At 28.1% G+C, this 14,101-nt stretch overlaps 1 protein-coding gene across 1 annotated transcript; it reads left to right on the top strand.

The window, feature by feature from the left end:
• Positions 1 to 2,527: 2,527 nt before the first annotated feature.
• On the top strand, positions 2,528 to 4,041 carry LOC114176069 (uncharacterized). The gene is made up of 3 exons (XM_028060977.2): positions 2,528 to 2,789; positions 2,862 to 3,057; positions 3,318 to 4,041. Exons 1-3 carry the CDS (start codon positions 2,655 to 2,657, stop codon positions 3,779 to 3,781), a joined length of 795 nt encoding a protein of 264 aa, XP_027916778.1. The 5' UTR covers positions 2,528 to 2,654; the 3' UTR covers positions 3,782 to 4,041.
• The last annotated feature ends 10,060 nt before the right edge of the window (positions 4,042 to 14,101 follow it).

Here is a 14,101-nt window from a genome sequence, read left to right as displayed (position 1 = left end):
AAGGACCAAACAAAAAAGAGAGACTTTGGAGTTTGGACCGAATAAATCATTTTAATTTTCTTTTTGGTTCAAGGAAATTTAATGAGCATTTATTTACCAATAAATGTTGATAGGTCAAAACACGTGTTCTTCTTGTGTTGACAATGAGATATTTCCTTAATAATTAAATTAAATTATTATTATTAACTCGAGCCTTATGGCTTGTGTATGACACGAATATAAGTAATACTAACTCTCTCCACAACACTTCTTGCTAAGTAACATTATCTTATCAACCAAACATTATTCTAGCCTAGTACAAGATAAGACTTTGATTTTGTTCTTGACGTGTGTTTATGATTAAAAATCCAATTTTTATGTCTAATATTTTGCTTGGGCACTATTTGGATCTCTACGGAATGTGATTTTGTCCTGTGTGGCCTCAATTGGGATTTTGGATGGAGCAATTCCTAGAAAAAGAGAACGACTCTTTTCTTTTCTTCCTGACTTTTCAAAGCTAGCTTCGTAAACTAACTACAAGCTGTGTGTGTCTACATCACATTTCAAACTTTCAATACCTTTCCTACTTTTTCAATGTTTTATTTTCTTTAAATAAGTTTTCAAGCAAAGACCTCCTACTATTCTAAATTTGAAAGTAATTAGGGGTATGTCGTGCCCCAATGGTGAATGTAAATTGTGAAAAAGAAACATCGTCGATAAAGTTTTTATTTAACCAAAAATAACTTGAAATTGTGTGTCTAGAATTCAGTTGAATTCAAGTGAGAGTGATAGAGTAGAGAAATTCACTGAGAAATATCACAACGGGTGCTTAATGAGATACAAAATAGGTCCAAATTAGTTTTAGTCAGGCCCAGGCCCAGATGAAATACAAAAGCTGAACGGCCCATACGAGTAGTAAGCTATAGTAGGAGCTAAGAAAAAAACAAAATGTGATTAAGAACTCACAAAAGGAAAATTATATACGATGGAAGCTCAATTTTGAGAAGTCCATTTGTGTTAAAAGGGGAATAAGAGTGGGACACCTTCCTTAAATTTAAAATATTTGACTAAATTTCACGTTGAGTTGGTGCTGAAACCAAATGAAACTAATAATAAGTTTAATTTAAATTGCGTCCTCCATTTATTTGTCTCTTCTTGTACTTGTTCGTATTTGATTATTTGCTCCACACTAACATCCACACCGTTGCTACCATTTTGTGTGATTATGTTATTACCCACGTTGGTGTTACTAACATTCTTATTCAAGTGTGTCCCAATTTGCATTCCTTTTAATTAAAAATAATATTGTTTTTATCATTTGAATTTGTTATGTGTTATTTGGATTGTTTATTGTTTAAATATGTTGTTTGTATAATTTTTCTGTATTTGGCTTCTTATATGCAAAAATTTAGTTTGTTTGATGTGGAGATTAAGATGTTGTTGCCTTGAACGGCACACTCATTTTAATTTTGTTTATGTCCAAGTTACTTAATTAGGAGGAAAAAACTAAAATGAAACAAATATTAAAAATAATTCAAAAAGATAATAAACAGAGAACTAAAGTCTATAAATAATAATAATAAACTATTATTACTGGAGCATCGTATATAAGTGTCAATAATTTATAATGACTAGAAAACTGTAATCTGTAAGTACGATTACAATCATAATTTCAAAGGTTTATTTTATATTATGGTATAATAGACTACAATTTTATAACTCATAAAACCAAATTCTATAATCTTTGTTGTACCGATGTGTCATTCTTATATATTGCATAAATAAACTTTAATTTAATAAAATCTTAATTATCTAACATTAGTTAAAAATTTAAAAATGAATAAGGTGTTAAACTAAATTTTGCTAATTTATATAGTACAAAAGCTTGATTTAAACAATCAAAACTAAAGAAACTAAATCCATTATTTAAAAGAAATGTCATCCAAATTACAGAACTACCATCTCTACCGCACCATTCTCCACATCTGAGATTCATCCAACAGGACAAATATTAATTAGGCAAATCTTGATTACTTAAATGAATTCACCACTTATTATTATTTTTTTGGTACGATTATATATTAATTATATTATCTTGATTGAAATGGTTGAAGTCGTCCTAAAGCATATAGAACCAATGAAATTGGTTGAAGTGGCGTGGACCAGGTTTCCTTCTAACAAAATATTTAACAGTCCAACTCTAATATTCAAACTATTACTAATAAAAAATAGTTTAACAGATTTTTCCCCTTAATTAAACTAATTATCTCCACTGGAATTAATCCACAGTAAACTGAGTTTGGGATAGCGAATGTGCGTGATTAAGAAGAAAAAAACATGACGCGCGCATTAATGAGTTGAGTTAACCGTGAGAGACAGTTCTAGAATACATTGAAAACACATAGTTGTGTCATTTTCATGGTTATTAAAACAAAGAATTAAGATAGGGATATTCGGACATATCAACTTTTTATTTTATTTTATTTTAAATTTTTTGGTTCCTTTCGTTTGATTCATTTAATACATATATATTTAGCTTATCACTGGGCCTCATCTATAATCTGTCACCACACAGGTGCTATTTCCACCGCCATTCCTTGTTATATATAAAATCCAAACCTCACGCTGATTTCCACTGCACTCTATTCTTCTCTTTTGACTCGGAGAAAACGGAGATGGGGAGTTTAGAGGAAGACGAGTTGGTACAGATGGTGCAAGATTTTATAGAATCCGAATCAACATCCCCCACAATTTCCACTTCCTCAAATTGCCACACCTTAAGCCACAGAACCCAATTTTTTATTCTGCAGGTACTGTTGTTGTTTTTTTGTTCCATCTTTGTCTTGGTTTAAGGTTGTCTCTCATGCTGTAAATGGTTTCAGGATATTCTAAGGAGTGAGGGTGATGCAGCAGCTGAGACTAAGGTGTTGAAGTGTGTAGTGAAGCATATGAGAGGTAGAAAGGGTGCAGAGAAAACAACCAATCTCAGTAGATGGCTTGCTATGAGGATGAAAATGGACGGTCTCAATGCTTCTATATGCCACACGTCTTGGGCCACCTCTTTGGGTTGTCCTGCAGGTGGGTCTCTCTTTTTTTTTTCTGCCTTTTTCTCCACCTCCAGTTAATTAAATCTCTGTTAAATTTCAAAATGAAATATCCAAATTTGGTTTCATTTGCTACATATTTGGTTCACCGTTAGATGTCAAAATTTGTGCCAGACATGATGTCCCCTTTTGGTAGTTCTTATGTTAAAATCTGAAAACTGTCCTTGGATGTCAAAATTAATGTGGATGAAGCGAAATTTATTTACTTTTTTTTGTTTGTGCAAACATTAACAGGTGAATACGAGTATATTGAGGTGGTGGTGGAGGATGAGGATTATGGTAAAGCTTTGAGGGTGATTGTAGATATAGATTTCAGGTCCCAATTTGAAGTTGCGAGGCCTACAGAACACTACAAAGAATTGACAGAGTCGGTTCCTGAGATTTTTGTCGGGAGTGAGAAGAAGGTGTGCAACATAATTTCCTTGCTGTGTTCTGCTGCGAAACAGTGTCTAAGAGAGAAGGGTCTTCACGTGCCTCCGTGGAGAACCGCTTCATACATGCAAGCCAAGTGGCTGTGTGTGAGTCGTGGAGAGGGTAAGTATGAAGGATCAAAGGGTGATGTGATTGGTGATGAAGATAGTGATATTATTGGTAACTGGGTACCTCCATTGCTGAAGCCGAAGAAAAGGGATTTGGGTGGTGGATCCAGTTTGTCGAATCAATTATCTAACATGAGTAGTGTAAATTATTGTTGCTAGCTAAGGGTAGAGGAGAGAGTGTTTATGATCAGAAGTACCCAGTTTTGGACTTGTATCTGGTGTTAACTGAGTGATGAAGATGAGGAGTATTTTTGTATTGTAGCTACACCAGTGCCATAAAATAAGCACTTAGCATGGAAAAGAAACAGACAAGCACTGCTTACGTTCATTTTTGGAGTTTTGTTCTTTACTTTGTGAGCCCTGTAATCCACTGGAGGAGGATCATGTTGTTCAATAAAGGAATATCCTTATCTGTTTCATTTTTTTTCTGCTTCAGACCGTATCGGGGAAAAAAAAAAATATCGTAATATATATGTTATGTGAACCATGTGCCGTGATAATCACATTTTTTCGATTTTCTGATTTAAGAATGTGAGGATTTTTAGGAGGGAAGACCTCGGTTACCAATGAGATTACCAATGAGCTTGAATACCTTGGAAATGGGTTATTTGATACAATTGATCATCATATTTAATAATTAATAATTTATATAAAGATAAAATAGTCTTAATAAAAAATAATTTTTATATAATTTTTATATTTAAAAAAAAACTAAATAATAGTGAAGAATTTTATTAAATGGTAATAGAAAAAAAAGTAATGTTAAAATACCAGTGTTGAAATAACTTTACGATACGTATATTAATTATTTTATTTATTTTTATCTAATATAGAATTTCGGACTTACCTTGAATTTCTAAAAAAAATATGGTTGAAGTTGTTTCTAAGGCGATATAAGTGTGATTTCCATTTGAACTTGGAAAGAGAGACAAAAGTTATATATTCTGATGTTTTAAATGTAAAACGTGGAATGTGTATAAGATGGGTAGGAAAGAAAAGAAAATTATTTCTATCTTTCTACCCATGGTTTTACACCACACTTTATCTTTTAGAAAAAGTTTGTTTGACTTTAAAATTATTTAAACCTCATGTAAAGATAAAATAATTATAAAAAAATAACTTTTTGTATTTATAGAGAAATTTTTTTAGAAAAAAAATTCTTTGTACAACTTAACAGTCATTTGAAACTCATAAAAGTATTCTTTGTACCATATAACAATAATTTGAAACTCATAATTATTTTGAAGCTCATGTAAGGATGTTATTAGAAAAAAAAAATATATTTATAAAGTGAAAAAAGAAAATGAAAAGTAATGAATAAAATAGTTAATAGAAAAATAAAAATTTAGAGTGAAAAGTAATAAAGAATAGAATGAAATAAGTATAAAATAATTTTGGTAAGTATTCCTTTTTAACTTTGTAACTTTTAATATGTTTTCTATTTCTGGTCTTCCATGAAACGCTTACTTTCAATTACATCCTTATATACAAGTAATTTAATTAGCATATGCATATTCGTATTTAGTCAAATTACTTTACGAGATGACTAAACTGAAAATTTGTGCACTTGGAACTAAAAATATTGCATTGACATTTTAAATTTCTCTTTGTAACTAGATTCAGTAAGATGAACTTGGTGACGAAATTTGAACAATTTGCATAACAATTTTTGGTTTAATTCTTAATCAATATTTGTTTCACGCATGGATTGTTGGAGAGTTTATTTGAGTTGATAAATTTTATTTGTATTAATGAAAATGTTAAGAAATGAGAGGTACAAAATTTATGTATATCCATAATAAACATGTCTATAGTCACTGTACATTATTGACAATCGATTATGTGATTGTTGTATATATTTAAGTAGACTCATGTATCCTTTTGACATACAAATTTCACAATTTTTTAGTAAGGTAATATTTTTTTTTCACGTATTAAAATAATTAACTTATGATGAAAATAAATAAAGGTTACTCAACAATAAATTCAATTTTCTCTTTTTCTTTTTCCTTTCAAATTAAATACATTCTTATTCAAACTTTTCATTCTTTTCTTTTTTTTCTCTTTCTACTCATTTTCATCTAATAATTCCACTTTTCACTCTAATTTTCATATTTTTATTAATTTCCTCCCCTTTTTTTAGATCACGTATTCAAACAAAGTGTTCTGGGAATATCGTGTACATAAAATAAATCATAACTGGCAGTTATAATTAGAAAAGTAGTGATGTTTCCTATTATCCAAATTTGGAGTATACGACTGGAGAAAAGAAAGAAAGAAAAAGTTATAAATAGTGAGTGGTGAGATTTAAAAAAGGTAGATAAAAAAAAAAAGTGGAATGGAAAAAAAAAAATGAAAGAAAGTTTTTTGGGGACAAAACAGGTAAAAAGTCTTCTTTATTTTATGGAAATGAGTTTTTGTTGTTGTTATAATTAATGTATTAAAATTATAGTTCAATTAAATTTAGCCTTTCACGTAATCTTTGACTAAAACACACACACACACACACATATATATATATATATATATATATATCTTAAAAAATTAAAACTGAGAAAAATATTTTAGAATTATGATCCGATATGTTATGTGAATTATCAATGTTAATCTTATAATCATAAAAAACGTTTATTTATGACAAAGCTAAAGATTTACAAACACACAAAACCTACAGAAAAAAAAAAAACTAAATTTCTAACTAATTCTATGATAGGTTACAAGGAAACAAAATGAAAGTGAAAAAAAGAGAAAAATAAATAAAGTAAAAGTTGTACATATTTGTTTGAAACAGCATAACACCTAAACGAAAATTTGTCTTTTTAAATAATGATGAATAAATAAAATCAATTATGTAATATAAAGTCGTCATTTATTATGGATGGATGAGAGAGTTTGAAAAATATCAATTTCATGTTTTTTTCTTTTACATTTTTAAGTGAAAAAGAAAAACAAGTGGATATTTTAAAGTTAAATATTTAACAGTCAATTTTTTCCTGCTGTATGTTGTTTGTTTCCAAATTAGTTACTCTTAATTTACACTTTCCCTTTAATATCACCCTTATTTTCAAAATGAGTACGTAGGTAGGTAGGGTACTAATTTTGATGTAACGTGTCAATTGATTTTCGTTTTTAAAAATATTTTAATTATGTCTTAATTTTTTTAAAAGTGTTTCGATTAAATTACTTTTAAAAATTACTAATAATATTAAAAGCATGTCACCTATAAATACGTGATATTTTATATTTTTTAATTTATATTTAAAATAAAAGTAAATTGTTACATGTTAGATTTTTTGAATGACATGTAGTACTATTAATAATATTAGTATCAATATCAAGTGTTATTATCTTAATTTTAATTTAATTTTAATATGTTTATGTTTTAATATAGTTTTTATATACATATTTTTATTTAATTAAGGCTTAATATTTTATTTTAAAATAAAATGATATTATTTTTCTCTTAAATTTTGACATCATATTTATTATTTATATAAATATTATATTGATATTTTTTTATTAAGAAAAAAATAACCGGTAAGAAAATCTTCGTTCCATGTAAAATTCTCACACACACTATTAAGTACTTATGTGATTGACTAATGTCGGTGATATTTTTCTATTTATAGAACTTGGCCATGAATTATATTCTCTCACATGTTGGGAGTAATGATATATATACTTTTTTTTTTGTTATAACAAAGTAACTATGTTATGGAGTAGTATATAATTTTTTTCTATATATATATGTATTTATTTGAAGTATCTAACTTGAAAGTTGGCTCCAATAGACGCGTAGATTAAGTGGGAGCACTAGGTCAAGATAGCCCATAATCAATTGTTGGATTATAATAAGTCCAATCCAAAATAATATTTATGAAGAAAAATCTATGTAGCACTATTTCATAAATTTAAAGGATTGTGTATAGTTTAAATGAAATCAATATTAACTATATATATCATTCCTCTTTAAATCCATAACAAGCTTGAGAGAGTATGAGTACAGAAATCCGAGTGGTAGCAATTACGAATACAAACAGACAGCAAATTATTTGTGACATTAGCCTCCACTTTCTGATCCTAGGAATTACGTGTGTTAATGTAAGAAAACAACCTAGCACCAAAACGTGGAATCTAGCCATCCATTAATTTAGTTTGTTTTTATTGCTCAGAATCTGCACAGATTGCTGTCTTTCACTGCTTCTGCTGTGAGGCTCAGCATTTTGTTTCTATATATGTATGTATATTCAATGTATTTTTGAGATTTTATGATCCACAAAATGGAAGAGATAGAGAGAGAGAAAGGAATAGTATGGTATTGAGAAACATTTAAAACGTATAAATACTGTCGAAAAGAGTGACTAGACGGAATGAGATAGAGATGAGAGGGTAGGTTTTGGAAGGGAGCATGAGATGAAAAACATTGAATAAGGTGTAACCATTTAAGTGAAACCAGTGGCAATGGGAAAAACATGTGGCAGCAAAACCATGGGAAACTAGGTCACGCGTACGACAAACAAACATGTCTTTTTCCCCTTTCATTTATAATCCAATCGTCTTTCTTTGCTTCCTACTATGCACTTCTTTCACTTTCATCCTTTCATTTCTTCACACGTATTCCACTGCTATATCTCACATAATTCATCTGCCTTTCTCCATTTTAATTTCCTACGTCAATTATTGACTCTTAAATATATACTTTCTTTACCATCTAATCATTTTTGTTTTTACATTTATATCATCACCTTTTTTCAATCATTTCTTTCGCTTATGTTATTTTAATAATCCCCGCTAAAAAAATCAATTCAATTACACCAATTTATTATATTTTCTGTTTTTATGACCAGTATGTGTACTTAAGTGTAATCGATACCAAATCGGTCAACTTACTAACATTTCATAAAATATATCAAATTGAGAAAAGAAGTTAAAATGGATCAATCAAGATAATTAGAACATGTGAGTCAGATTCATCCAGATAAAGGTTATAAACAACAATAACACGTACCAAATAATTTAATTAATCATTATAATATTTATTATCATTTGACGTATTTACATTATTTGAGTGACTGAAGTAAAAAAGGCAACGATTTACAGAATATAACTGATTCCACAATATATATATATATATATATATATATATATATATATATATTTATTTATTTATTTATTTGCAATTAAGAATGTAGGAACACGTTTTTTTTTTCTATTTTGTGACTAATACTTCAAAGACACTCGGCAGTTATGAGGAACTTCTACAATATTTTGTCAAGATCTAATAACAACATGACTGCCTGCATTCATGAATGACCAAATGGTTATTTATTATGGTGTAATACACGGTGAATAATGAATAATTTTGGAATTTGAATTCTGTGTTAGGTATTTTTGTGTTATTTCTTTACTGTATTTTCATAATACATTTATCATTACTAATTTTGACATTTTAAAATATATTAAAAAAATATTTAAAATATTAATACAATGTATTTTTAATGTTCAAAACAGAATAACAAGAAAAACTAGTAGAAAATCTGGACTCATAATTTTGTTATATCAATTGGTATAATTTCATGATTGTTCTTTGTTAATAAAAAAACGTACACAACTGCAAGGAGATATTTGGCAGAAGAAAGGTATTTTTATGTCTTATGATTGTTAGAAATAATTTAAATATGTTTAATTGAATACCAATATTTTAAAAAATATTTATACATGAAAAATGATTTCATTTTTAAGTTTAGTTTTAACAGAGTTTTTTTATATATAAAATTAGTTCTTACATTAAATAATTTAGTAAGAGTAATATAATAAAAAAATTACATACTGTAAAATTATTTATTCTTTTTCTATTGAAAATTAGCATGATATGTCGTACTAATATTTTTTATGATAAAAATAACTAAAATATGTTTCTAAAAGCACAATTATTTTAGGAATAAGATAAAAAGTAAACATTTGTAACTTAAAATTTCTTTTCTGATAAACTATTTTTTTACCAAACATGTAAATGCTTTTATATTATACGTGGCTTGGCTTCAACTACTCCTTGCAGAAAGCACGTAGACGTATACACGTTAGTGTTTCTTTTTCCCTAACCACAACGGGAAAGTATTAAAAAAATAATAATAAAACTAGTAATAGTTTCTTGGTGATAGAAACTAGTAATGTTTAAGTTATGTAGAGATAATAACGATTGAGAGGTAAGTATGGATGGTGTTTGGATAAGATCAATGATCCATTTATCGAATAATCATTTGACTCGTTTTCGATAGAGAAAACGCAACCTAAAGCAATAAAAATGATTAATTATATTTCGCATGTTTTAAAAAATATTGTCATTGACTGAATAATGCATATAATAAAATTGTAGCCAAATAAGATTCTAGAAACAAAAAAAATATATAATAGGGGAGAAGATAGAAGGTGTGGGAGAGAAAAACACCGAGAGATTCTAGATATGTAGATTATAGGTTCCTTATGTACCCCTTTTCTAAATCAAATTATCTTCTTTCTTGTAATTTTGTTCGGAATAGTTTAAGTGTGAGTTAAAATTATATTGAATAAAATAGATAAAGTTATATAAAAATAAAAATCCATAATACTATTATTTTAAGGTTTTTGTATAAAAGTGATGTCAAAGATCTTATATATATAAGATTAATGTTATATAATGACTATGACCACAAACCATAAATGTGAAAAGAATATATATAATCTAAAAGTAGTATTAGAGTCAATAGTTCAGAGTGACTGATCATATAACCATAACCATAACTAAAAAAATCACCTAAGTGACTCACCGCATAACTCATTCGCTTCGATAATGGCAAAAGGTGCATGTAAAAGCTTCGATTTTTCGCTTTCGCTTCGCCCCAACCTATTACTCTCTGCACCCATAATGGTGTTGGACATAATCATAAGAACGCCAAACCATGAATCAATATGTGCTTCAGAAACAAATGAAACAAAACTGAACCCACGTTTGGTGGCCAAGCGATGAAACAAGCATGTTCCTCTCCTTCGACTCACACGTAACAATTTATTCTGACTTTACAAATTACAATATACATTCTACACAATCAAATTCATCTTTCTTGCTTTCTCTAATTAAAATTCTCAATTTTCACTCTTTTTTTTCTCTTGTAGCTGAAATATAGTTCATGCATTATAACTTATAAACATAAAAATGTTTATTTAATATAAATATTTTCTTTCTTCATAAATATCCTTCTTTTAAGACAATATTGTTCTTCAAAGTCAATTACACCTCTCCCCCAATGGACATTCAAACTAAGATGTTGTGCAAGATCTTTGATCTTTACTTTTTTTTTTATGTATTTTTATCAGTAAAGATAATTAGAAATTATATAAAATATATCTAAGAGTATGATCCCATTTACAAAAAAAATGAAAAGGATAAAAAAAAGAACTAGCAAGAGAGAAGAAATAAAGAAAAAACTCGATTATTATAATTACATGCATGGATGTGCATGTCTTAGACGTAATCTTGCGTCTTCGTTTATATTCTTTCCCTCATGGATGAACACTATTTTATATAAGTATTAAAAATAACAAATGAATATTGTAAATAGATACTTGTGGTAAGGGGTACACGTATTTTTTATACTCGTATGTTAACGAGATAACTACGAGTATCATAGCATTCGTTTTTGTGCTTGTACCTACCATATTATAACTTAAATAAAAAAACATGATTAAAATATTAACATATTGATTTTGAATGAATTATTTTTTATTAATTGGTTTTAAAAAAATCATTCATTTCTTTGTAAACTACCATTTAACACTATATAAATAGATTATTTAGACTTTTTAAAATTTATGAATGTTATGCATTGTATTTTATTTAATATTATAAATAAATATATTGTTAAATATTTTATTTTATTTTTTAAAAATATTCACATATAAAATATTTTATTTTATTTTTATATATACGCAAATACTCGTATAATAGCAAAAATATAAAAAAAAATGAAAAAATTACTATCTATAACCTATTCGCAGTGTTCACATTCCTAATTTCATATGCCATGTGTCATGTTATGCAACAATAACATGTCCGAGTTTGCGGCAAACGTCAACTTTTTGTAATTAATTGTTTTAAGCAAGTTAATTTAAAATGAAGTCTTAGAATTATTGATGAATTGTGTTTATGGAAAAAGCATCGATATTACCATTGCCCTCGGGTTTTTAAAAGATTAGTTTTCGACTGTTTGAATCTTTTTGTGATGAGGCCTTAGCATAACAGATTCTTACAATACTGCATTGCCCTTGGGACTTTATACACACATACATGGTAATTTCTTTGTACTGATTTTTATCTTTCAGGCTACGTGTATGCCTCAAGAGCAAAGATCCAAGGTAGAAAATAAAAGTTTATGATTCCTTTTATTAACCTTCTTACTGTATTTTTCACATTTTTTTTGATGTTTGATAGTGACTAGACCTGAGATTTAGTTAGTGAAATAGTATAAAAGGACATCTGAACAAATATCATCATTTTCAAGGAAGGTTTAATTTTTTTATAAGATAATAATACTGAAAACACAACAAAAGAGTAAAATTGATAAATCAAATTTGGACCTATCTTTGGAAGATAATTTAGGTGTTCGATGCTGTCTGCCACTAATTCCTTCAAATCCTAGTGTACTTAGTTCAACATAAAGTGAAAATTGTAATGAAGAAAGACTTAACCTAAACCTACGGTGGATAAGAAACGACTCCTATGTAGTAAAACTTCTAGATTAGGTGCCAAATATATATCAGAACATATCATAAAGTAGCATTTCATTCCTTGTTTCACATGAAACATACTTGCATGGATCCAAATAAACACTTGTATCATCAAGGTTAACTTAATTTCTACTACACAATAAGTTTTATTCTTAACACTTTAAATAAATGACTAAGAAAACACAAGTCTGCTGATCATAGTTAGCACCTAAAATACATTATAAGTCCAGGTTGAAAATTTCTGTGATGTTTAGTGATCAGCTTAAAAGATCTTAAAATTAAGCCTCATACTTTGCTTCTAATGATTGTTAATTGACTTCCTAAACGACTAAAAGTGCAGATTTTGAAGTGTACTGCATAATGTGTAACACATCATGTCCTCCTTGTAGTAACTTCTACAGTGACCTGTGAAGTGTTTAATCAAAAGGGCTAAAAATAGAAGAAAAACTAGGAATTAGAAAAATATGTTGAAGATAAAGCAAGGTTGGTGACTCTATTCAAAAGTAAAATGAAACCGAAAGAAATGAGAAAAATTTTCAAAGAAGTTACTCTGTCAGAATGTCTACATTGACTCAAACTTGCCAACTATGTCATAATGTCTCCATTCCATCTCTTTATCTTTGTTCTCCACAAGCTTCTAAATTTGCCTATTTTTTATAGATATCTCAATCTCCATCTCTATCTCTCTCATTTCTCTGCATAGCGAATTCTGTGAGGATTGTGGTTTTGAAGTTGAAGAGTTCACGAAAATTTACTCGTTCAGATGTTGCATGCCTCTGTAGCTGAAAAGTGAAAAGATAGAACAAAAGTGTCTTCTGGTTACACTTTCTGCCTTACGTTCTCAACTTTATCATTGTTATTATTAAGCTCTTAATTAATAGCGTGTTGCCTCCATTAATTTGAAAAGTTCCAAGCCAAATTCACTGTTTTGTCCACTTTTCATTTTCATAAGGTCTTATATCTATTTCGTGCTTCATATACTGAATGCAGACACTGACACCAACTTCAACCATTTGTTGTAATAAACTGCACAACTCTCTCACTTTTACTGATTCCTAGGTTAAATATAGTGTATAAAAAAGACAAGTCTAATGTTTGCAGGGATTACGTCAAATTGAACCATTGGATTAGGCCATATTTGACATTAACTTTTCGGCAATTCTTCTTACACCTCCAAATATTTTCTCATGTATCCTTATAAAAAAAAATCACTTTGCTCTTTTCGGATTTAATAATTTGAAAGTATAAAATGAATTTAGTATTATATAATATGAAAGTAAAAAGTACTTCTAAATTGTATAATCTGAAAATTAAAAAAAAAAAAAAAACTTGTACAATCAAAAAATTGTTTTTTTTTTGTTATTTTTAGTTTTTAAATTATATAATTTGATTTTTTTTAGATTACACAATCTAAAAAGGATAAAATGAAAATTTTTATTATATGAGATGCAAAAAGAAAATATGGAGGTGCAGAAAGAAGCTCTGAATTTTTTTTCCTCAAAAGGTCAAGTTGGATAACAGGCCGAGAGTTATGATAATTAACCCTAATCTTTTCTTTCTAAAATTTACTTAAAAATTGTTTTCAAACATAAAGAATGTTTATTTTGAATATTGATTAGTTTTAATTTTTTATATGAGATAATCTTATAAATCATTTAAAATTAACAAATTTATACTCCCATTAGAAAAGAAAGAAAATAGAAACGCACCATCCTA

The sequence above is a fragment of the Vigna unguiculata genome, chromosome 3 (genome assembly GCF_037176805.1).
Source record: "Vigna unguiculata cultivar grain cowpea cultivar isolate G323 ecotype 2 chromosome 3, ASM3717680v1, whole genome shotgun sequence".
NCBI lineage: Eukaryota > Viridiplantae > Streptophyta > Magnoliopsida > Fabales > Fabaceae > Vigna > Vigna unguiculata.
This window is presented reverse-complemented; position numbering and strand designations above follow the sequence as displayed.